General features: G+C 39.9%; 1 protein-coding gene, 2 non-coding genes and 1 pseudogene across 6 annotated transcripts in view; 1 reads left to right on the top strand and 3 right to left on the bottom strand.

The window, feature by feature from the left end:
* The first annotated feature begins 5,523 nt into the window (after positions 1-5,523).
* On the top strand, positions 5,524-5,685 carry LOC127652058 (U1 spliceosomal RNA). Its single transcript, XR_007971656.1, has one exon. It is a non-coding gene; the product is annotated as a U1 spliceosomal RNA (small nuclear RNA).
* Positions 5,686-16,491: 10,806 nt separating this feature from the next.
* LOC127624441 (uncharacterized) overlaps positions 16,492-26,666 on the bottom strand; it is a 22,461-nt gene continuing 12,286 nt past the window's right edge. For 2 of the 4 annotated variants that reach the window (XM_052099328.1, XM_052099287.1), the window contains 3 exons: positions 17,516-17,616; positions 17,073-17,435; positions 16,492-16,942 (listed from right to left, as the gene is read on the bottom strand). In XM_052099328.1, the coding sequence (XP_051955288.1) occupies positions 16,811-16,942; positions 17,073-17,435; positions 17,516-17,616 (596 nt within the window). In that variant the 3' untranslated portion in view covers positions 16,492-16,810. Of the gene's footprint in view, positions 16,943-17,072; positions 17,436-17,515; positions 17,617-19,878; positions 19,995-26,666 lie in introns of those variants that run through there. The other 2 variants (XM_052099477.1, XM_052099400.1) reach the window with 2 other exon arrangements.
* Positions 20,844-21,007, bottom strand: LOC127652046 (U1 spliceosomal RNA). Its single transcript, XR_007971654.1, has one exon. It is a non-coding gene; the product is annotated as a U1 spliceosomal RNA (small nuclear RNA).
* On the bottom strand, positions 26,521-26,618 carry LOC127652086 (uncharacterized; annotated as a pseudogene).

Here is a 26,666-nt window from a genome sequence, read left to right on the forward strand (position 1 = left end):
TAAAATGGTTAATGGAAGATTCAGAATATGAGATGTTGTGAATGCGGTGGATAATTGCTTATTTTGAATCTAATGTGACATTTTTAAAGAAAGGAAGTAATTGAGATCATGTAATCGTGCCCCTGTGAAATGTCCCATCGACACGGATATTTCTGTCATTCAATTTAATTCCGTGTTCAAACGTGTTCAGCTGTAATATCTGAAGACACTGAAATATTAAATGATATGTGCTGCTTTAACTCGGATAACGCTACATAAACGCAATTTTCCCGGCTTGTTTTATTAATAAAATAAACCTAACCCGTTCTCGAGTTGATTGACAGGCGATGCTTGTCTCTAAAAGGTGATTGGCTCTTCTACCTGTAAGGCGGGACTTCCATCCTACATCCGTTGGGCGTTTCAGTGTCAAAACTAGTCTCTTATTGAGGGTCTAAAGTGATTTAAAAATAAATATATATTTGCAAAGAAATGTACAAATAAATAATAAGAAAGCACCGAAATTTCATCCTACCAAAATTGGACCAGAAACGGTTACTTTAAAATCCAGTAACAAAAACACTTCAATCATTGTTTCTGTTGCACATTGAAGTCCACATGCCCAGAAGTGAAGCCAAAGCTCTCTTGATCATTAGCACATTAATGAAGAGTGTTATTGTGTGTGTCATAGCCGTTACTGTCAAGTCCAATAATGTTAAAAGACATTAAAGAAGCAGAAAGTAGTCCATATGATTGGCTTCCTGTTCACTGAAAAGTCAAGCATGTGAGGCCACTAATATTTTACTAAATAATAATCACTCTATTACAATAATAATAATCTTAAAGAGGTACGCTTAAAAAGAGATGCAACACGTTACAATTAGAGATGCACCGATTGCAATTTTCTTGGCCGATTCCGGAAAATTCTAAGAACTATTATTGACCACATATACAAACAAAATCTACCTTTCTTCAATGCAACATTTTATTTTAATAATGAAATTAATTATTAAACATTACAATTTCCCCCAAATTGCACAAAGTTACAGGATCTTCTCTCACTTAAACAACTCTCAAAATAAAGTGCTCTGTGACTGGAAAGAGAAATAACAATTAACTGCAAATGAGTTGCTTTATATAACAGATGTCATTTTCCACTATTTTTAGTATTAGCCTGCCTCTGCCATCCAGCACCCCACTTCCCTCTCCCAGATTTGTGTACCCAAATGTTGACAGATAACAGGCTGCGTGTGTGACATGACACGAGATTAATCTACTCTGGCAACGCGACGTCGGAAAGTATCTCCTACTCCGTATCGAGGAAATGTATCCGATTTCTGAACCCTCTGTCCTCAACTATGGAGAACAGCTGGTCATCCAGGGCCATGAATTCCATCATTTTCCTCGTAATTGCTTTGGTCTTTTCGCTGCTCATTCCAAGGAATGATAGGAGAGGCTGCTGACTTGTGAGTGGCTCTGAGCTAGCCAGAGCTCAGAGCCATATAGAGAGAGAGTTGCGACAACTCCATTGACTCCAATGCAACGTTTTTTTTTACAGCAATGGCGGCTCGTGGAGCCTCTCAATAGTTCCCAGAAGTAGCAGCAAACACATGCCGCGCCGTAGAGATGCAGCACAACAAACCGTTTGCGACGCACTTTTAAAAGGTGAGACGTTTAAAGAATAATATTATCTTATTCTGTATATTATCAGTACATCTAAATAAAAATAACTTGTAAATGAAAACCTTATAGTTGAGTATTACTCATTAAATTAGGAGATAAGGGATGTTATCGGATAACTAACAGATTAGGCATGGATTGGAGCTGGATAAAGTTAGTAACGAACACCCTATTAATTGTAAAAGCTGAATTTTCAGCCTCATTACTTTTGAACGGCAGTTTATCTACGAGTATGCTTAAGTTGTTTTAAAGCTGAATATATTGTGTATATGAATAAGTATTGTAAGAATTATACATTAGGAATATAATATTTATAATACATAAATAATTATATTACTATATATAGAATTGTAAACAATAAGCTTCATTTCACTAAATTTTACATTTACGTAACTGCTGCTAAGAGTTAATAGTTCATTGACCCATTGTGCGGCGCGAGCTGGAAATCACCTGTCACCAGCCTGTCTCTGTACTATCTGAAAAGTCATAAATATGACATTAGTTACCATGAGATTAGTGAAAACAATGAACATGAGGTAACATAAAAAGGCAACAGAAACCCTAGCCTGAAATAAGTTGAGGCAAATAACGGTAGCGTAACACTAATCCTCAAATATTAGCTGATTTGATCTTTAAAAAACAACATCGCTGTAACAACATACTCATGCTACATACATATGTCGGTGTGTTACATAAATATATAAAATAAATGCATTTATTGACTACTAATTACCAGAAATCGCAGTTCTGTCACTCTACTCTAACAGTTTGAAATGCCCGCCAAAGCACTTCCTGGAACTATCTGAAGTCTACGTGAATCACGTGACGATCAAGCGTTTAGAACTTCTGTTGTCGCAACTCTCTCTCTATATGGCTCTGGGCTAGCTTTAGCCGCTTTCACTTTTAGCTTCTTTTTAAAATGGGCATGTTCAGCTGGGTGATGGTGTTATAAATGTCTAATTCGGTTTGTTGGTCCGAATGTTATTGTGGTGGTTCCCCCACGGTTTACTTTGGCCTTACAATTATTACACATTTCGAACTTTATGTATTCTTCACTCACAGTGAAGATGACATGTTTACATGCGGCTGTGACGTTATTGCCTGTGCCGCTGGCAACAAAACGGACCGGCTTGGAATCGGAAAGACGTGATGCTGACCGGCCGGCCGGTCACCGGTCCGGCCGAGCATGCGGAAAATCGGCTAATTCCGGTCGGTCGATCGGTGCATCTCTAGTTACAATACATTTGAACTTGTAACAACTTCTTCAACAAGCAGCTCTTGATGAGCGTAAAATAATATGTTTGCTGAAACTAACGGACTCTGTTTTTAACCAGTGCCAAATGAGGGTGAAAACATCAAACAGTAGTTATTTATTCATTTATTGGGATCTGCAACATAATGGTTTAAGTCGAACTACAAGAATGATATTCTGACCCGGCTGATAATCTTGCTCAATTCAATTCAAAGACTTGAAAACAACTGTAATGTTAATCAGTTAATCAGGGAGAGAACGATTCACATTTGTTAGTTTACGGTCCTGCAAATCTACAGTGACTGTACATAGACGTCTGATATATACCGCTCAGCGTCTCTTGTTAAGAGTAACTCTTTGCTTAAGATTATTATTATTATTATTATATAATAATTATTATTATTTTGTCAAATATTAGGGGCTTCACGTGCTTGACTTTTAACTACAGGTATAAAATGATGTAGCATTAATACTGTATATGAGAATTGTGTGAGAGTAGTTTAAAGATTCAGCAAGTTGCCCAGCAAGAAGTTTAGTCTGTTGAAAATCAGAATATTTGGCCTATTTTGTACTAAGATTTCTTATTCTATTCGGACACATCTCATGAGAAGAACTATTGAGATAAAAGGCATATAAATGTATATTTATTATGCTGAGAAATATAAGGCTAAGCTGCTTGTGGAGGAAACTCAAGGTCTCATGCACACCGGCTGCTCTGCTCTTGTTTTTGCCCACTGAATGAAGAGACGCATGGAGCTGCGACTTTGTCTCCTGTGAAATACTCTTGTCGCAGGAGCCGCAGATCACTGAGCACATGATGCTCCTGTTGCTTGGAGAGCTTTGTGCTTCCTATCAAAGTGTCAGTGAGCTGTTAAAAGCTGCTGTAGCTTACCTGTCCTGTAATTGGTAGTCTACAGTGACCGTACACTCGGCCAATCAGAAGACCTAATTGTCTCACGGTCACTGTAGACTTTGCACGCATCGTAGACTCGACAGAATCTCGACTGCATCACTTCTGGAAGTGTGGTACTGCTTTCACTCTCTCTTCTGATCTAATTGTTTCAAAATAGGAAGAGTAGCCGGTGCACTTCTATTTTGAGGTTACACACCTTCTGCGACGGGATCATTTTCAAGTGAACTAAAAGGAACAAATGAATACTTTGACAGGTTTTGTAATAAGTAATTGTTTATTGTGACCTCAGTTTATATTTCATTCATTTTCATTGCCTCGTTTAAATCACAGTTGTTTTTATAAACTCGGATGCTCTGTCTGTAATGCAGAAGGTATGAATTGTCTTGGTTTGTTATTATATTCATTCAATTATTATTTTAAGTGTTCCCCCAAGAGTCATATGCTTCCTGAAATATGCAAATGTTAAATCTGAAGTATGTCAAAAATGATTTTGAAGTGGAAGACTTTTTTTTTGTTTTTCTCCCATCACTCATTTGATCCGCCTGATGTTCATCAATTATGTCAGCATTTCATATTCATGTACTCTAAAGGTTTCACTTTTAATTTCAAAGGGATGTTCCCTTTGTTCAATATTAAATCCTTTTAAATATTTCCATATCCAACACTAAAATGCTTGTGATTAAATGGTTGCAATTTGTGTTCAGTTTCCTTGTAAGAATCTGATTTGCTTTATTTTCAGCGTTTTAACTGACAGACTGAAAATGTAAACGGTTTCACTTTAGTCTGTTGTGACTCTGCAATCGCTATATTTGCTCTTGTATAATTGTGTCTACAGGACTAAGAGAGTCGAACAGTCTGGAAGATTTCGTATGTACATCATATTGACATACAATATACAATGTGCATTTCAGTGGTTTTCAAACAGTGTATTTCTACAGTGAATCCATAAGAAGAAACATTCTTCAGAATGAACCGGGTTGTCATGTGTTGAGGTGAACAGTAGGTGGGGATATTTGACAGATGCACTTAGAGGTCGGTCACACTTCATTGGGCAAAATGGAGTTGAGCTCCAGCAAGCCCCAAAACGCGACTGGATTCTGGAAATGAGTCCTAAACGCGCATCCGACGACCGCCCGTATTTATAAGCGACGTTATGAAGAAACGCCGCCAGAGTCCCGTATAATAGTCGATTTTATAAGAAGTATTTTGACGGTATTTGGCAACTGCTGATGACTCTGAAGTGGCGCCCTTTCTTCTAAATTCCCGGAAGTGATGTAACCAACGTCTGCGGCTATTCCTGCGTGATTACGTCATGATTCGCTTTTAGTCGTAATAATCAACAAATAAAGCGTATTCGCACCGCACCGTTTAAACGCCAAAACGATTCATTACGTGCCTCGGTTCTTTCTATTGAGGTTTCCATCCCCTGGTCATTGATTTCAGGAAACTTTGGGTTTGATCTTCTCTGTTTCTCCATTGGCTAGTCGATGCTTGCGTTGCATCATGAGAAATTGTTCACTACAAAACTGTCTATGACACGGTTTTATGAAAAGCAGCACTGGCGGTCCAATTCAGGGAAAAGACGGGGACGGGATCCAGGGTTCAGATCGCCGTTGAATCGTGTCGAGTGAATTTAACGCCTCACCGTCATTGAGGATGATGTTTGCTGGAGTCACTTGCCCTCAGAATTGTTGTACAATTCATACTTACCTGGCAGGGGAGACACCATGATCATGAAGGTGGTTCACCCAGGGTGAGGCTCAGCCATTGCACTCCGGCTGTGCTGACCCCTGCGAATTCCCCAAATGTGGGAATCTCGACTGCATAATTTCTGGTAGTGGGGACTGCGTTCGCGCTCTCCCTGACTTGTTTGTGAAAAACAGATTTAAATTTTTTGTGTGTGTGTCACTGCACTCAGGTTTAGTGTGAAGTTGATAGGATGATTGATGTACTCGTTTGTTTTAAAAACGACATCAATTGAGCTGTTCTAGTAGTAATTGTGAACTTACATGTTACCATTCTGTTACGCGCGTCAGACAACTTACTTGATCCTTTTTCTTGTCATAAAAGAACTGCCTAAACCTCTTCATCTGTAACCTGTTGATATGTGTCACGGGTGTATGCAGCCACCGGCAGACAGAGGTAAATGCCTGCTGAGGTCATCAGGCCTGACCTTCTGGGTGGAATATTGGCAATAGAGCTCCCACATCTCCTGAAAGGTATGGATTCTCAAAGCCTTTCTGTCCATAAACGCACTGATGGACATTAGCCTCCAGGACGATAGAGACTTGTGTGAAGCTCTCTGCATGCTAAGCCAGACGGTCCATTGATTTTGTATTTTTTGTAAGGGGTTCGAGAGTTCTGCTCTGTGCTTGTCAGCCAAACTGCAAATGCGTCCATCTGTCAGACATGCAGTAAATTAGTATAGAGACTTTACAAACATGAAAAGAAAATAATCAATGTTTTTATAACAACCATAGCATTGCATAGAGATCATTTGTTTTCAGCATCTTAGTCAAATGATTTTGAAGCTCATATAAATTAAACACGCTTACTACTCCAGGTAGCCCACGTCGTAAATATTGGCCAAATGGCACCACCAGCTTCCCCAGACACCGCTGGCGAGATGCTGCTGGGATCCTGTCAGCGTGGAGGAGCGTTTCGGCATGAGCTAGGGCGTTGGACTCATCCAGCAGCGGTGAAAGGAAAAGTTATTTTTCTTTCTCCGTATGGTCGGGCCTTATTCGTCGGCAACAATATGGCTTGTTGACGTCCTTGTGGAGCATTTGGGATTACAACCCGGATTGCAGGTGTCGCCATCTCAAGGTAAACCGAAATTAAAAATACCACCATGATGAGAACTATATTAACTGTACTCTTTATAATCTCTTTCATAAATATTATATATATATATGGACTGATGTGAACATGTAACATTATAGTTCATATATTTATTCTAACATTTACCTTTTGAAATTCCACTTTTGTTAGGAAAAATAAATATACATGTATGAAAACTGTCAATTTTGTACTATTATGAAATATAAAGTATTTTGCATAAAAGAACAAGTATATGAATTTATATGTCAGTGAAAACCATACATTACACACACAGTATGTGTTTACATATTGCCATATATCAGACATCTATGTAGGGTTGAAACTTCTGGTGGCTTTTTAGGATAACTTGATGAACATTGCTGTTACTGACACAAACGGGGAAAACACCAATCACACATCATATTTTCATAATAATCATTTACAGCACATTATCTTAAGACCTAAAGGATGCAGGCGATCATTCGTTTGTTGTTGTGTTTACATTAATCACATATATTACATTACATACATACAAACATCTATCTAGCATGCTACTGTATGTACAGTCTGCAGCTATCAATGCTAGTTACTATGTTAAAATGTCGATGTGGACAGTTTGTGGCAACAAAGTTAACTTGCCTAATTCTTGTATATGTTCTGCACTTTCTTGTCGCTAGCTGAAGATGAACATTATTCACCGATTTAACTTTTAATAAATACTAAAACTGTAAAGTTCGTGTTCGACGTCGAGGGTTCAATGAACAGTCGAAAATAGTGCTTGCAGCATCACTGTCCTCTGATTGGTAGTCTACAGTCAGAGTCTACAGTGACTGTAGACTTTCAGCCAATCACGAGGACTGATTTTCTACGGTCACTGTAGACTTTGCACGACCGTAGACTGGAATCCTCGACTGGATAATTTCTGGTAGTGGGGACTGCGTTCACGCTCTCCCTGATTTACGTGTAAAAAATAGATTTAGATTGAATTCATAATGTAGTTTTGTAATTAACTGCATCCTTGGATGTGATTTGATCTCGCGTAGTACTTGTTAGTGTATATTCATACAGTTAAACTCTGTATTACATTGATTTCATGTAACATTACGATGTATGTAAACTTCTGACTTCTACAGCAGCAGTCAAATACATTTCACAATTCCTGATATTTAACAAAACATTTCCTGTCTTGGGTTCAGTTAGGATCACAATATTTTAAGAATGTGAAATGTCAGAATAATAGTAGAGATTGATTTATTTCAGCTTTTATTTCTTTCATCACATTCCCAGTGGGTCAGAAGTTTACATACAATTTGCTAGTATTTGGTAGCATTGTTTTTTATTTTATTTTTAACTTGGGTCAAATGTTTTGGGGAGCCTTCCACAAGCTTCTCACAATAAGTTTAATTATTTTGACCCATTCCTCCAGACAGAACTGGTGTAACCGTGTCAGGTTTGTAGGCCTCCTTCCTTAGTTGTCAAACAAATAGTTTTGATTATTACAATTCATTGTCTCTTTTAGAGCTTTCACAAATCATGATAAAACAATGTTCCTCCAGTGTTCCTAATTCATCGGTCATTCTCCCAGTTTTAAATGTTCTTAACTGCTGCACACTTTATTGTCCAATCCTAAAAGTAGACATCATTTTAATAAAATAAATATGTTACTTTCAGAGGTTTACGGATGCCTTCACCGCTCCTGGCTATTTTGGTGTGCTGTCCACAGCACAGGACCTCCGTTAGCATAGTATACCAGCTGGATACTTCACAGATGTGATAAACCTGCGATGCCAAAAAACTTTAGTATGCTGCTCACGTATAGAATAGAGTATAGCTCTAGGGCTGAAACGATTAGTCAACAATAATGTTTCATTGTCAAATAGTTGTTTGATCTTTAGATTGATTAAGGTTACATGCGGTGATCATTTGAAACGCGAGAGGAGCCCTTCAGCTCGAGTAGCGGGAGACTGGGGACTGTTGCAACATGATCAGGGGCGGTTGGAACATGTTAAAAATGACATTAAATTTCACTAACTTTTAGTTGTTGTTTTTTTTTGTCTCAATGAGCATAGTATTCTGAAAATATGTATTGTTTTACAATAATATTTTAGTATTTATAATTTAGTAATATTTATCAACAGTTATTGAGTTTTGGTTATGGGTAGAACATAGGCCTATACCTTGAGTCAGTGTGCAGATGTTACAGATGTTATTCAAACAATTTTACTCTTGGCATACTGAAAACAAACAGAATATAATTTCTTCATTTAGATGATTTATTCACTAAGACGTCTCCATCCAAGAAGTCTGCGTTGAAGCTGAAGAACAAGAGTCATGTCACCTCTGTAAAATCTTCTCTGAGTGACTCCCCAGTGAGTAATATTCACATTATATGCAAACTTAATTATTATTGGGGTGAGATGATGTATTTGACTGTTTTGTCATGTTTCAGGTTGAGTTGGAGGGTTGGGTGCATCTGTGGGAAAATCCCAATGGCATTCCATCAGCGGACCTCAATGTTGTTATTATTATTATTATGTAAATACACTCACAGACAGCCAGATCAAATCAAATAAATCACTACTATTTAACTGGTTTTTATTTTACGTTGCAGGTTCGTCACAGCTGTGATGTATCCAGCTGGTACACTATGTTGATGGAGGTACTGTGCTGTGGACAGTGCACCAAAGCAGCCAGGAGCGGTGAAGGTAGCTTGGGATCCTGCTATCCATGGTCAACTCAGTGAAGCTCACGGAGCCATGTTCCCTGCTATCCTCACAGACGAGCGAGTACATGCCTTAAAATAGTAGAACCAGCCACTGCTGGCATATTGATTATCATATTTTACAGGACTGTACACCACACTCCTCATAGCTCAAGTGAGAGCTGGCCTCTGCTCGTCATGCCTTCCTGCTTGCAGAGGCCAGCAATGTGCAGGACTACAGGAGCCAATTTCTATCCACTTTTGGCACTGTGCTCAAAATGGACTCCACTAAGAAGGCGAGTACAACCAGTGTTGTATGTAATCTGATTACTGATTTTCTATTACATGTTTACTATCATATTACTTGGATCACGCACATTTCTAAAACTTTAACATTTTGCTTTGCAGGTGGTGAAGAAGATGTCTGGAGAGGATAAAGCGGATAAAACACCCACGCCACCAGCACTTGAGGGACAGAGAGTCTGGGGCCCGATTGATTGTTGTAAATTGAAGCTGTGTTATACTGCAATTCTTGTGGAGCTGTGTGCACTGCATTGGGCCAATAAGATATGTACCTTGAGAGGAGCTATTCGCCTTCGTGTCCTCCTTGGCTCTTGAACTCGTTACATCGTCATTATTGCTTGTGGCAGTCAAATTATTTGTGGCCATGCAATGACTGTAATGCAGTTTGTCATTCTGAGGTCCCCAATGTACTCTGCACCTCTGGTGGAATACCTCAACACCCGCTGCCAGCAGCTGTTCGGAGAAACTGTGGAGGAGCATTTCCATGCCACTGCTGATGTCATGTCTAATGAGTTTCTTGGGTTTGGAATACCTCTTTAGCCAGAGCACAGGCGAAACTTGTCCTTTCTCTCTCAGTGGCATCATAAAGGACGGACCCAGTCCAGAGGAGGAGGTGGTTCAGCCTGGCCAGCGTGACCCAGATGAAAATGACGAGGCATACCAGAGTGACACAGAGGCAGAAGGCGACGTGGTCCCAGCCTACGTCACCCCGACGACCGATGAGACCACCACGGCTCACCCGCAGGCCTTTGTGTGTTATTTTGTTTACCTCAACCAGAATGAAATGCTAGCATTTGCATATCGCTTTAGCCAGCGTTTATTGATATTAAATTGTAACATGCTATGATTGTACTACTCAACAGGAGGATGCTTGTAGTCCCAATCCACTTCCAGGATTTCGGCAATTGGAGAAGTTCTGTTCTCTGCATATGCTAATCTTAAAAAAATATTGTATAATATGACTTGCTATCTATATTTGTTTTGTTTTTATTGTATTTATATGATATCTGTATTTTTGTAATTGAATTCTTGCCATGAAAATAGCTTTGATTGCTGACATGGCATTAAACAAAACATACTACTACTACTACTATGTTCTCTGCTGGTGGAGGTTGGCCTGACTGCGGACAGGTTGAGTCTGACAACAGAAAAGAGGAACAAGCTCATTGATGAATGGAATGCTGTAGAGGAACATTACAAACAGCCACAGAAGTTCCATCTGCTGTACACACTGGGGAAACACACTGTACTGCCGCACAAAGAGGGACGATCTTATTGATGCTGCCATGATTCAACGAGTCAAGATGGCTACGCACCAGCTCAACAAGACATTAGTGCTCAGCACAACAGGCTGATGTACACGCTGGTGAAACTTCTCTGGTTGCGGTCACCTCGCAGCACTCAATCAACCCCTGAAAAAAGCATCACAAAAGCCTACGAGAGAATCCAGCATTGTATTTCAGTGGAGGCTCCGGTTCTCAGTAAAGTGGGTATTCCTGTGCCAAAAATCAACTCCAAGACTTTATCCACCGTCAAGAGACTCATCAACAAAAATGCCATCCACCATATTAAAGACCACATCGATCTCCTCAAAGGATCTACCTCCAGCACCATGCCAACCATCAGTTCTCCCTGCACCTGACTACTCACAGATTGAGTACGAACACATTCAGAGCAAGGACCAAGCTGTTGAAAGAAAGAACAGATTTTCTGATGGCAGTCCCAAAGTCTGCACTGCTGCCTTGCTTACCTCCACCAGCAAGAAGGACCCTGGTCTCTTCCACCTTCACCAAACCTGTACCCATAATCATGGCAACACAATTGAATCCAGCCACTTCCACCAACACAACACCTGTGACAATGTGCTGCAGCCAAACTGACACATCACACAGTGCTGGCAATCCTTCAGTGTGGGCCAGAGCAACACTGTACAAAAGAAAGCAAACAGACAACCTTACTGATGTTGGAGCCAAACTGTCACGTGCACAACTTACCCGTTTGTACACTTCAACCAACTAACTCAGGGACACACAAAAATACAAAAAGAAAAGTTTTTGCCCTGTGAAAATGATATCGACCTCAAAAGGATTTGACAACAGGGTGTACAACAGTTATGAGCATTTCATTTCAGTTGTCGACACACTGTAAACTTGGGATTGTCGTTGTGGACTTCAATAAGCAACACTGTACTGTCCTGATGTTTTTTTTTATTTAAAAAGTTTACATTGCTTTTGATTATTTTTATTATATTTAAATTTAGCAGATGATTTTATTCTGTAACTTAAAACAATACATACATACAACTTTTATTCAAGACACACAGGTCCATAGAGACAACACTGTACAGATATATATATATAATATATATAATATATATAATATATATATAATATATATAATATATATAACAATACAAACAATTAAAAATGATGTGGAAGTGGAACATATACAGGCTTCGGGTCCAATGTTTCCAAAAGCAAGATGTATACCTTGTGTCACTCTTAGAAACATCAACTATGGACACAATTATCATATTCTTAGACCCTGTCAGTCTGCACATGAATCTATACATACAATTTCTTAAAACAGCATTAAAAGTGGGCACATTGTTAGACACAAACATTTCACAGGCACTACTCCACCTAGGAATTTTAAGCACAATTCTCAGCGCATCATTATAAGCCACGTGAAGTTTTTTCATTTTCGACTTACTAAAATTACACCACAGTTGGGCTGTATATAGTGAAGTGCAATAGGTTTTGAAGAGTGAGATTTTAACATCAGGAGTACACATATGGAATTTGCGTGCCAGCATGTTTGCATGCCCATACAGTTTTCCACACTGACGCTGCACATCATCATCATCACAGAGGTCATCTCTTATCACATGGCCCAGATATTTCACTTTCTTTACAACCTCTAGGGGTTCACCTGCCAATAAGAAAGAGGGATAGACACATTTCATATCCTCCCTGGTTCTGGCGATCAGCACCACACTCTTCATTGAGTTAAATTTTATATCAAACAATAAACCATATTGAGAACATATTCCAAGAAGTTGCTGCAGGCCAGCACTGGAGGGAGACAGTATCACCAAATCATCAGCATAAAGCATATGATTAATGAGACTATCCCCACCAAGCATCCAGTTCTACAGCCCTTTAACTCCATAGATAAATTATCCATGTACAGATTAAATAGCAACGGAGACAGAATTCCACCCTGCCGCACTCCATTGGAGACATAGAAAGGTGTTGACAAACTCATCCCCCACATGACTTGCATAGTTTGATGAGAGTACCAAAACTGCAGTATCCTAATTAGGTAAGAGGGGACACCACGCTCAAGTAGTTTACCAAACAGTTTCCCATGATTGATACGGTCAAAAGCCTTTGACGCATCCAGGAAACACATGAAGACTGTGCTATTGCGAGATCTGTACCTATGTACAATTTCTTTAAGTGCATAAATACACATATCAGTTCCATGCTTGTTCTTAAAACCAAACTGATTATCTGTTGACGCTATGTATTCTGCAAGCCTATCCATAAGAATCCCTTCCAAATCAATACAAACCTCTTAAAGAAATATCTTCATATTGTTAATATGTAACATGTAAGTAAAAAGATACATTTCTCATTTTATTATAATTGGACAAAATGTACACCATTCATAAACATGTAATACAGGAACAAGGACCGCTAAAGTAGGAACACAAGTTTTATTTTAAAATATTTTATTGAAGTGTATTATATTAATTTTCTATTTTGTCTCATTCTAAATAAATAGATTATTTGTTATCATTACAGGGAACATGTGAAATTATTGAAATCATTTTAAATAATTATACCAACAAAAACAAACATAAGGGTTATTTCTAATGCAATACTTTCAGTTGTTGTGCTTAAAGATAATCAAAGTATGACAGATTGGACAAATCAATAGTGGACAAATCAATAGTAAACAAAGAACTTTATTGATGAGGGAAATCAGGAGATGTGATGAAACACTTTTTTTTTTTTTTTTTTTCAAAATGAGTTCCACCGGGCGATACCACTAAGCAGGTAAACTTGATAGGGTCGCACCGCACAGTGGGGACCTCAGAATGACAAACTGCATTACAATCATTGCATGGCCACAAATAATTTGACTGCCACAAGCAGTAATGACGATGTAACGAGTTCAAGAGCCAAGGAGGACACGAAGGCTGAATAGCTCCTCTCAAGGTACATATTTTATTGGCCAAATGCAGTGCACACAGCTCCTAAAGAATTGCAGTATAACACAGCTTCAATTTACAACAATCAATCGGGCCCCAGACTCTCTGTCCCTCAAGTGCTGGTGGCGTGGGTGTTTTATCCGCTCTCCCGTGCTCACTGGAATTAAGAGACAGGTGTTAGACATAATTTAGGTCAGGTGTAAGTGCCCTTACTGCTTCCCTCTCTCGGACGGGCACTTGACCACACCCCGCTGCCACATACGCCCACCGCCCGACTCAGGCCAGGGAGCCATCCTGGCCTCTACTAGCTTCTCCCCGTTCGAACTGCTGTATGGGCGGCGGCCGCGCAGGGGTGCTTGACATCATCCGCAAAGCTTTGGAGGAGGGATCTTCACATAGCAAAAATGAAATTCAGTACGTTCTTGATCTTCGAGCAAAACTCCACACACTAGGGCAACTAACACCGGAGAATTTGCTCCAGGCTCAAGAACGACAGCGCCGACTGTATGACAGGGGTACTCAGCTAAGGGAATTTGTACCGGGAGATAAGGTACTACTTGGTATTACTTCCAACATCGAGCTCTGAATTACTCGCCAAGTGACAAGGGCCCTTTGAGGTCACACGACGTGTCGGGGAACTTGATGATGAGGTAAAGCGAACCGATAGAGGGGGCGCATGTCAAATATATCACCTCAACCTCCTGAAACCATGGAAGGAGTTCCGGAGAGGGCAGAGCTCGGGCCGGAGGTAAACACAAAACCTATTCATATCACTCCGGTCACTTGTGGGGACCACCTCTCACCGTATCAGCTCGCAGGGGTTGCCAAGTAGCAACTAGAATTTGCCGACGCGTTCTCCCCTCTACCGAGTCGTGTGAACCTCATCCAGCACCACATCGAGACCGAACCGGGAGTGGTGGTACGTAGCTGTCCCTATCAGCTGCCGAACACAAAAAAGTAAATAGTTTGGGAGGAATTAGATGCGACGCTCGATATGGGGGTAATAGAGGAATCCCTCAGCGATTGGTCCAGCCCGGTTGTTCTAGTGCCTAAGAGCGACGGGTCGGTACGGTTCTGTGTGGATTACAGAAAAGTCAACACGGCATCTAAATTTGATGCGTACCCGATGCCCCGCATTGATGAGTTGCTCGATCGGTTATGTACTGCTCAATTTTATTCAACATTGGATTTGACAAAGGGTTATTGGCAGATCCCCTTGACACCAATTTCCGCAAAAACACAGCCTTCTCCATGCCGTTCGGATTGCACCAATTCGATTGCGACCTGCCCGAGACCAAGACCAAAAAGGGGGTGAGGCAGTTCCTGGGGCTGGCTGGCTACTACAGGAGGTTTATACCCAATTATTCGGACGTCACCAGCCCGCTGACTGACCTCACTAAAAAGGGTCTCCAGACCGGTTCAGTGGTTGGAGCAGTGCCAACAGGCGTTCACGCAGTTTAACGCCGCACTTTGTGGGGGCCGCTTTACATGCACCTCATTTCTCTCTCCCTTTTCTAATAAGGACGGGCACTTGACCACAATCCCTCCAGGCTGTTGCTTCCATGGACACACTTGTAAAACGGAACGTCCACTCCGTTGATGGTTGTGGTACGAGCCACGCGATACATGTTCATGTCTGGAGGATCATGGAGGCACTCTAGATGACGTTGCTGGCCTTCCCACACCTCATCTATGGCTTCTGTAAATAAACCAGCAGACAGTTTGTGTGTGCTAGCATACTACATGATAAATAGCGTACACACACACACACACATATATATATATATATATATATATATATATATATATATAAACACTTATGTAATATTTGTTTATAATATGTACTAAGAGTATAGTATAATCGACCATACAGATATTGACGTCCAATATTGAAGTACTATTAAAAACTTTACATATTTGTATCAAATTAAATACCTGGTGTCTTGAAAAGGCTGACTCCACTTTTGTCTAGCCCAGCAGGACCTTTGAGCTCACCAATGGCTATCTGGGTCTCCTGAGCCCCAAGTGTTACTCTCGAACGTGGTGCTTCAGTTGCTCCCTTGACACGTAGAGTCGCAACATGTCTTCGATCCGTGAGCGTGTTCAAAGCTGTTGGGTCCTTTGCTCTGACAGCCTTGATGAGCAGGTCCAGGTCTAGCAATGCTCCTGCTAGCGCAGACATGAACACTACATACTTGAGTGGCTGTCAGAGCGAATGGCTGCATCAAAGCGATGGATCCAATGGGATATGTCCAGATGCACCACCATACCATTGTCCACCCATGTCTGGAACAAGGTCTCCACAGCGGTCGGGCCTGGTGCACGACAACACCCACGATCAACGTACAAGATTTTTGGCACAAACTGAACGGCACATGGGCTCCAGATACTCGATGGACTCGTCGCAGGTAAATGAGACAATCTGGGAATGCTCATTGTCTATGCTAGTAAACCACTTAGCTGTGCCTTTATCCTCTCCCGACAGCTTCTTCACCACCTGCAAAGCAAAATGTTAAAGTTTTAGAAATGTGCGTGATCCAAGTAATATGATAGTAAACATGTAATAGAAAATCAGTAATCAGATTACATACAACACTGGTTGTACTCGCCTTCTTAGTGGAGTCCATTTTGAGCACAGTGCCAAAAGTGGATAGAAATTGGCTCCTGTAGTCCTGCACATTGCTGGCCTCTGCAAGCAGGAAGGCATGACGAGCAGAGGCCAGCTCTCACTTGAGCTATGAGGAGTGTGGTGTACAGATCTTTCCTCTGGAGATACTCCTCAAAGTGATTCTCTTGAATCTGTCGCCACAGAAGCTGTACCACATTCTTGTCCACACCACTCCTGTAAAATATGATAATCAATATGCCAGCAGTGGCTGGTTCTACTATTTTAAGGCATGTACTCGCTCGTCTGCGAGGATAGCAGGGAACATGGCTCCGTGAGCTTCACCGAGTTGACCATGGATAGCAGGGTCCCAAGCTACCTTCACCGCTCCTGGCTGCTTTGGTGCACTGTCCACAGCACAGTACCTCCATCAACATAGTGTACCAGCTGGATACATCACAGCTGTGACGAACCTGCAACGTAAAATAAAAACCAGTTAAATAGTAGTGATTTATTTGATTTGATCTGGCTGTCTGTGAGTGTATTTACATAATAATAACAACATTGAATTGATGCACTGCAACATAAAAAAAATAGAATTACCCTGCTGAGGTAGCCTGACTTGTAGAGGTAAAAATGTTTTCCATTCCCCACACATTTATCACCACAAAGACACCTCAGCGAATATCTCCATACCCCAAAAGGCCACCACACAAAGATGCTCCTCCGTAAGAAGAGATGTGGAGTTGGCACAGTACCACAAACGTAGCCTGAAGGTTCTGGAGGGTAAAACCACATCCTGTCTGATTTCAATACCCGCCGCCTCTTCAACGCACCAGTGTTGTCGCGGTACACAGGAGTGGGAGAGAAGAGTCCTCTTTCTGTGTCATCTTTCACCCAGGAGAGGTCCGCTGATGGAATGCCATTGGGATTTTCCCACAGATGCACCCAACCCTCCAACTCAACCTGAAACATGACAAAACAGTAAAATACATCATCTCACCCCAATAATAATTAAGTTTGCATATAATGTGAATATTACTCACTGGGGAGTCACTCAGAGAAGATTTTACAGAGGTGACATGACTCTTGTTCTTCAGCTTCAACGCAGACTTCTTGGATGGAGACGTCTTAGTGAATAAATCATCTAAATGAAGAAATTATATTCTGTTTGTTTTCAGTATGCCAAGAGTAAAATTGTTTGAATAACATCTGTAACATCTGCACACTGACTCAAGGTATAGGCCTATGTTCTACCCATAACCAAAACTCAATAACTGTTGATAAATATTACTAAATTATAAATACTAAAATATTATTGTAAAACAATACATATTTTCAGAATACTATGCTCATTGAGACAAAAAAAACAACAACTAAAAGTTAGTGAAATTTAATGTCATTTTTAACATGTTCCAACCGCCCCTGATCATGTTGCAACAGTCCCCAGTCTCCCGCTACTCGAGCTGAAGGGCTCCTCTCGCGTTTCAAATGATCACCGCATGTAACCTTAATCAATCTAAAGATCAAACAACTATTTGACAATGAAACATTATTGTTGACTAATCGTTTCAGCCCTAGAGCTATACTCAATTCTATACGTGAGCAGCATACTAAAGTTTTTTGGCATCGCAGGTTTATCACATCTGTGAAGTATCCAGCTGGTATACTATGCTAACGGAGGTCCTGTGCTGTGGACAGCACACCAAAATAGCCAGGAGCGGTGAAGGCATCCGTAAACCTCTGAAAGTAACATATTTATTTTATTAAAATGATGTCTACTTTTAGGATTGGACAATAAAGTGTGCAGCAGTTAAGAACATTTAAAACTGGGAGAATGACCGATGAATTAGGAACACTGGAGGAACATTGTTTTATCATGATTTGTGAAAGCTCTAAAAGAGACAATGAATTGTAATAATCAAAACTATTTGTTTGACAACTAAGGAAGGAGGCCTACAAACCTGACACGGTTACACCAGTTCTGTCTGGAGGAATGGGTCAAAATAATTAAACTTATTGTGAGAAGCTTGTGGAAGGCTCCCCAAAACATTTGACCCAAGTTAAAAATAAAATAAAAAACAATGCTACCAAATACTAGCAAATTGTATGTAAACTTCTGACCCACTGGGAACGTGATGAAAGAAATAAAAGCTGAAATAAATCAATCTCTACTATTATTCTGACATTTCACATTCTTAAAATATTGTGATCCTAACTAACCCAAGACAGGGAATGTTTTGTTAAATATCAGGAATTGTGAAATGTATTTGACTGCTGCTGTAGAAGTCAGAAGTTTACATACATCGTAATGTTACATGAAATCAATGTAATACAGAGTTTAACTGTATGAATATACACTAACAAGTACTACGCGAGATCAAATCACATCCAAGGATGCAGTTAATTACAAAACTACATTATGAATTCAATCTAAATCTATTTTTTTACACGTAAATCAGGGGAGAGCGTGAACGCAGTCCCCCACTACCAGAAATTATCCAGTCGAGGATTCCAGTCTACGGTCGTGCAAAGTCTACAGTGACCGTAGAAAATCAGTCCTCGTGATTGGCTGAAAGTCTACAGTCACTGTAGACTCTGACTGTAGACTACCAATCAGAGGACAGTGATGCTGCAAGCACTATTTTCGACTGTTCATTGAACCCTCGACGTCGAACACGAACTTTACAGTTTTAGTATTTATTAAAAGTTAAATCGGTGAATAATGTTCATCTTCAGCTAGCGACAAGAAAGTGCAGAACATATACAAGAATTAGGCAAGTTAACTTTGTTGCCACAAACTGTCCACATCGACATTTTAACATAGTAACTAGCATTGATAGCTGCAGACTGTACATACAGTAGCATGCTAGATAGATGTTTGTATGTATGTAATGTAATATATGTGATTAATGTAAACACAACAACAAACGAATGATCGCCTGCATCCTTTAGGTCTTAAGATAATGTGCTGTAAATGATTATTATGAAAATATGATGTGTGATTGGTGTTTTCCCCGTTTGTGTCAGTAACAGCAATGTTCATCAAGTTATCCTAAAAAGCCACCAGAAGTTTCAACCCTACATAGATGTCTGATATATGGCAATATGTAAACACATACTGTGTGTGTAATGTATGGTTTTCACTGACATATAAATTCATATACTTGTTCTTTTATGCAAAATACTTTATATTTCATAATAGTACAAAATTGACAGTTTTCATACATGTATATTTATTTTTCCTAACAAAAGTGGAATTTCAAAAGGTAAATGTTAGAATAAATATATGAACTATAATGTTACATGTTCACATCAGTCCATATATATATATATATTTATGAAAGAGATTATAAAGAGTACAGTTAATATAGTTCTCATCATGGTGGTATTTTTAATTTCGGTTTACCTTGAGATGGCGACACCTGCAATCCGGGTTGTAATCCCAAATGCTCCACAAGGACGTCAACAAGCCATATTGTTGCCGACGAATAAGGCTCGACCATACGGAGAAAGAAAAATAACTTTTCCTTTCACCGCTGCTGGATGAGTCCAACGCCCTAGCTCATGCCGAAACGCTCCTCCACGCTGACAGGATCCCAGCAGCATCTCGCCAGCGGTGTCTGGGGAAGCTGGTGGTGCCATTTGGCCAATATTTACGACGTGGGCTACCTGGAGTAGTAAGCGTGTTTAATTTATATGAGCTTCAAAATCATTTGACTAAGATGCTGAAAACAAATGATCTCTATGCAATGCTATGGTTGTTATAAAAACATTGATTATTTTCTTTTCATGTTTGTAAAGTCTCTATACTAATTTACTGCATGTCTGACAGATGGACGCATTTGCAGTTTGGCTGACAAGCACAGAGCAGAACTCTCGAACCCCTTACAAAAAATACAAAATCAATGGACCGTCTGGCTTAGCATGCAGAGAGCTTCACACAAGTCTCTATCGTCCTGGAGGCTAATGTCCATCAGTGCGTTTATGGACAGAAAGGCTTTGAGAATCCATACCTTTCAGGAGATGTGGGAGCTCTATTGCCAATATTCCACCCAGAAGGTCAGGCCTGATGACCTCAGCAGGCATTTACCTCTGTCTGCCGGTGGCTGCATACACCCGTGACACATATCAACAGGTTACAGATGAAGAGGTTTAGGCAGTTCTTTTATGACAAGAAAAAGGATCAAGTAAGTTGTCTGACGCGCGTAACAGAATGGTAACATGTAAGTTCACAATTACTACTAGAACAGCTCAATTGATGTCGTTTTTGAAAACAAACGAGTACATCAATCATCCTATCAACTTCACACTAAACCTGAGTGCAGTGACACACACACAAAAAAATTTAAATCTGTTTTTTCACAAACAAGTCAGGGGAGAGCGCGAACGCAGTCCCCCACTACCAGAAATTATGCAGTCGAGATTCCCACATTTGGGGAATTCGCAGGGGTCAGCACAGCCGGAGTGCAATGGCTGAGCCTCACCCTGGGTGAACCACCTTCATGATCATGGTGTCTCCCCTGCCAGGTAAGTATGAATTGTACAACAATTCTGAGGGCAAGTGACTCCAGCAAACATCATCCTCAATGACGGTGAGGCGTTAAATTCACTCGACACGATTCAACGGCGATCTGAACCCTGGATCCCGTCCCCGTCTTTTCCCTGAATTGGACCGCCAGTGCTGCTTTTCATAAAACCGTGTCATAGACAGTTTTGTAGTGAACAATTTCTCATGATGCAACGCAAGCATCGACTAGCCAATGGAGAAACAGAGAAGATCAAACCCAAAGTTTCCTGAAATCAATGACCAGGGATGGAAACCTCAATAGAAAGAACCGAGGCACGTAATGAATCGTTTTGGCGTTTAAACGGTGCGGTGCGAATACGCTTTATTTGTTGATTATTACGACTAAAAGCGAATCATGACGTAATCACGCAGGAATAGCCGCAGACGTTGGTTACATCACTTCCGGGAATTTAGAAGAAAGGGCGCCACTTCAGAGTCATCAGCAGTTGCCAAATACCGTCAAAATAGTTCTTATAAAATCGACTATTATACGAGACTCTGGCGGCGTTTCTTCATAACGTCGCTTATAAATACGGGCGGTCGTCGGATGCGCGTTTAGGACTCATTTCCAGAATCCAGTCGCGTTTTGGGGCTTGCTGGAGCTCAACTCCATTTTGCCCAATGAAGTGTGACCGACCTCTAAGTGCATCTGTCAAATATCCCCACCTACTGTTCACCTCAACACATGACAACCCGGTTCATTCTGAAGAATGTTTCTTCTTATGGATTCACTGTAGAAATACACTGTTTGAAAACCACTGAAATGCACATTGTATATTGTATGTCAATATGATGTACATACGAAATCTTCCAGACTGTTCGACTCTCTTAGTCCTGTAGACACAATTATACAAGAGCAAATATAGCGATTGCAGAGTCACAACAGACTAAAGTGAAACCGTTTACATTTTCAGTCTGTCAGTTAAAACGCTGAAAATAAAGCAAATCAGATTCTTACAAGGAAACTGAACACAAATTGCAACCATTTAATCACAAGCATTTTAGTGTTGGATATGGAAATATTTAAAAGGATTTAATATTGAACAAAGGGAACATCCCTTTGAAATTAAAAGTGAAACCTTTAGAGTACATGAATATGAAATGCTGACATAATTGATGAACATCAGGCGGATCAAATGAGTGATGGGAGAAAAAACAAAAAAAAAAGTCTTCCACTTCAAAATCATTTTTGACATACTTCAGATTTAACATTTGCATATTTCAGGAAGCATATGACTCTTGGGGGAACACTTAAAATAATAATTGAATGAATATAATAACAAACCAAGACAATTCATACCTTCTGCATTACAGACAGAGCATCCGAGTTTATAAAAACAACTGTGATTTAAACGAGGCAATGAAAATGAATGAAATATAAACTGAGGTCACAATAAACAATTACTTACCACAAAACCTGTCAAAGTATTCATTTGTTCCTTTTAGTTCACTTGAAAATGATCCCGTCGCAGAAGGTGTGTAACCTCAAAATAAAAGTGCACCGGCTACTCTTCCTATTTTGAAACAATTAGATCAGAAGAGAGAGTGAAAGCAGTACCACACTTCCAGAAGTGATGCAGTCGAGATTCTGTCGAAGTCTACGATTGTCGCAAAGTCTACAGTGACCGTGAGACAATTAGGTCTTCTGATTGGCCGAGTGTACGGTCACTGTAGACTACCAATTACAGGACAGGTAAGCTACAGCAGCTTTTAACAGCTCACTGACACTTTGATAGGAAGCACAAAGCTCTCCAAGCAACAGGAGCATCATGTGCTCAGTGATCTGCGGCTCCTGCGACAAGAGTATTTCACAGGAGACAAAGTCGCAGCTCCATGCGTCTCTTCATTCAGTGGGCAAAAACAAGAGCAGAGCAGCCGGTGTGCATGAGACCTTGAGTTTCCTCCACAAGCAGCTTGCGCCTTATATTTCTCAGCATAATAAATATACATTTATATGCCTTTTATCTCAATAGTTCTTCTCATGAGATGTGTCCGAATAGAATAAGAAATCTTAGTACAAAATAGGCCAAATATTCTGATTTTCAACAGACTAAACTTCTTGCTGGGCAACTTGCTGAATCTTTAAACTACTCTCACACAATTCTCATATACAGTATTAATGCTGCATCGTTTTATACCTGTAGTTAAAAGTGAAGCACATGAAGCCCTTAATATTTGACAAAATAATAATAATTATTATATTATAATAATAATAATAATAATCTTAAGCAAAGAGTTACTCTTAACAAGAGACGCTGAGCGGTATATATCAGACGTCTATGTACAGTCACTGTAGATTTGCAGGACCGTAAACTAACAAATGTGAATCGTTCTCTCCCCTGATTAACTGATTAACATTACAGTTGTTTTCAAGTCTTTGAATTGAATTGAGCAAGATTATCAGCCGGGTCAGAATATCATTCTTGTAGTTCGACTTAAACCATTATGTTGCAGATCCCAATAAATGAATAAATAACTACTGTTTGATGTTTTCACCCTCATTTGGCACTGGTTAAAAACAGAGTCCGTTAGTTTCAGCAAACATATTATTTTACGCTCATCAAGAGCTGCTTGTTGAAGAAGTTGTTACAAGTTCAAATGTATTGTAACTAGAGATGCACCGATCGACCGACCGGAATTAGCCGATTTTCCGGACCGGTGACCGGCCGGCCGGTCAGCATCACGTCTTTCCGATTCCAAGCCGGTCCGTTTTGTTGCCAGCGGCACAGGCAATAACGTCACAGCCGCATGTAAACATGTCATCTTCACTGTGAGTGAAGAATACATAAAGTTCGAAATGTGTAATAATTGTAAGGCCAAAGTAAACCGTGGGGGAACCACCACAATAACATTCGGACCAACAAACCGAATTAGACATTTATAACACCATCACCCAGCTGAACATGCCCATTTTAAAAAAGAAGCTAAAAAGTGAAAGCGGCTAAAGCTAGCCCAGAGCCATATAGAGAGAGAGAGTTGCGACAACAGAAGTTCTAAACGCTTGATCGTCACGTGATTCACGTAGACTTCAGATAGTTCCAGGAAGTGCTTTGGCGGGCATTTCAAACTGTTAGAGTAGAGTGACAGAACTGCGATTTCTGGTAATTAGTAGTCAATAAATGCATTTATTTTATATATTTATGTAACACACCGACATATGTATGTAGCATGAGTATGTTGTTACAGCGATGTTGTTTTTTTAAAGATCAAATCAGCTAATATTTGAGGATTAGTGTTCGCTTAACATTATTTGCCTCAACTTATTTCAGGGTTTCTGTTGCCTTTTTATGTTACCTCATGTTCATTGTTTTCACTAATCTCATGGTAACTAATGTCATATTTATAACTTTTCAGATAGTACACAGACAGGCTGGTGACAGGTGATTTCCAGCTCGCGCCGCACAATGGGTCAATGAACTATTAACTCTTAGCAGCAGTTACGTAAATGTAACATTTAGTGAAATGAAGCTTATTGTTTACAATTCTATATATAGTAATATAATTATTTATGTATTATAAATATTATATTCCTAATGTATAATTCTTACAATACTTATTCATATACACAATATATTCAGCTTTAAAACAACTTAAGCATACTCGTAGATAAACTGCCGCTCAAAAGTAATGAGGCTGAAAATTCAGCTTTTACAATTAATAGGGTGTTCGTTACTAACTTTATCCAGCTCCAATCCATGCCTAATCTGTTAGTTATCCGATAACATCCCTTATCTCCTAATTTAATGAGTAATACTCAACTATAAGGTTTTCATTTACAAGTTATTTTTATTTAGATGTACTGATAATATACAGAATAAGATAATATTATTCTTTAAACGTCTCACCTTTTAAAAGTGCGTCGCAAACGGTTTGTTGTGCTGCATCTCTACGGCGCGGCATGTGTTTGCTGCTACTTCTGGGAACTATTGAGAGGCTCCACGAGCCGCCATTGCTGTAAAAAAAACGTTGCATTGGAGTCAATGGAGTTGTCGCAACTCTCTCTCTATATGGCTCTGAGCTAGCCAGAGCTCAGAGCCACTCACAAGTCAGCAGCCTCTCCTATCATTCCTTGGAATGAGCAGCGAAAAGACCAAAGCAATTACGAGGAAAATGATGGAATTCATGGCCCTGGATGACCAGCTGTTCTCCATAGTTGAGGACAGAGGGTTCAGAAATCGGATACATTTCCTCGATACGGAGTAGGAGATACTTTCCGACGTCGCGTTGCCAGAGTAGATTAATCTCGTGTCATGTCACACACGCAGCCTGTTATCTGTCAACATTTGGGTACACAAATCTGGGAGAGGGAAGTGGGGTGCTGGATGGCAGAGGCAGGCTAATACTAAAAATAGTGGAAAATGACATCTGTTATATAAAGCAACTCATTTGCAGTTAATTGTTATTTCTCTTTCCAGTCACAGAGCACTTTATTTTGAGAGTTGTTTAAGTGAGAGAAGATCCTGTAACTTTGTGCAATTTGGGGAAATTGTAATGTTTAATAATTAATTTCATTATTAAAATAAAATGTTGCATTGAAGAAAGGTAGATTTTGTTTGTATATGTGGTCAATAATAGTTCTTAGAATTTTCCGAATCGCCAAGAAAATTGCAATCGGTGCATCTCTAATTGTAACGTGTTGCATCTCTTTTAAGCCGCACCTCTTTAAGATTATTATTATTGTAATAGAGTGATTATTATTTAGTAAAATATTAGTGGCCTCACATGCTTGACTTTTCAGTGAACAGGAAGCCAATCATATGGACTACTTTCTGCTTCTTTAATGTCTTTTAACATTATTGGACTTGACAGTAACGGCTATGACACACACAATAACACTCTTCATTAATGTGCTAATGATCAAGAGAGCTTTGGCTTCACTTCTGGGCATGTGGACTTCAATGTGCAACAGAAACAATGATTGAAGTGTTTTTGTTACTGGATTTTAAAGTAACCGTTTCTGGTCCAATTTTGGGCGGATGAAATTTCGGTGCTTTCTTATTATTTATTTGTACATTTCTTTGCAAATATATTTATTTTTAAATCATTTTAGACCCTCAACAAGAGACCAGTTTTGACATTGAAACGCCCAACGGATGTAGGATGGAAGTCCCGCCTTACAGGTAGAAGAGCCAATCACCTTTTAGAGACAAGCATCGCCTGTCAATCAACTCGAGAACGCGCATGCGCATTAATAAAACAAGCCGGGAAAATTGCGTTTATGTAGCTTTATCCGAGTTAAAGCAGCACATATCATTTAATATTTCAGTGTCTTCAGATATTACAGCTGAACACGTTTGAACACAGAATTAAATTGAATGACAGAAATATCCGTGTCGATGGGACATTTCACAGGGGCACGACTATATGATCTCAATTACTTCACTTATTTAAAAATGTCACATCAGATTCAAAAGAAGCAATTTTCCATCGCATTCACAACATCTCATATTCTGAATCTTCCATTAACCATTTTAGGGGGGTGCACCGTTCCCGGAGGTACTGCAATACCGGGTCGATGCGTGGAGTGGACGGAGCAAGCCCCTATTCCATCTCCCTAATCCAAAAATCAATTTAATATATGGTCCCCGGATAGGGGACGTATCAGATATTAAACTGATAAGAACAGA

This window comes from Xyrauchen texanus, chromosome 1 (genome assembly GCF_025860055.1).
Source record: "Xyrauchen texanus isolate HMW12.3.18 chromosome 1, RBS_HiC_50CHRs, whole genome shotgun sequence".
Lineage (NCBI taxonomy): Eukaryota > Metazoa > Chordata > Actinopteri > Cypriniformes > Catostomidae > Xyrauchen > Xyrauchen texanus.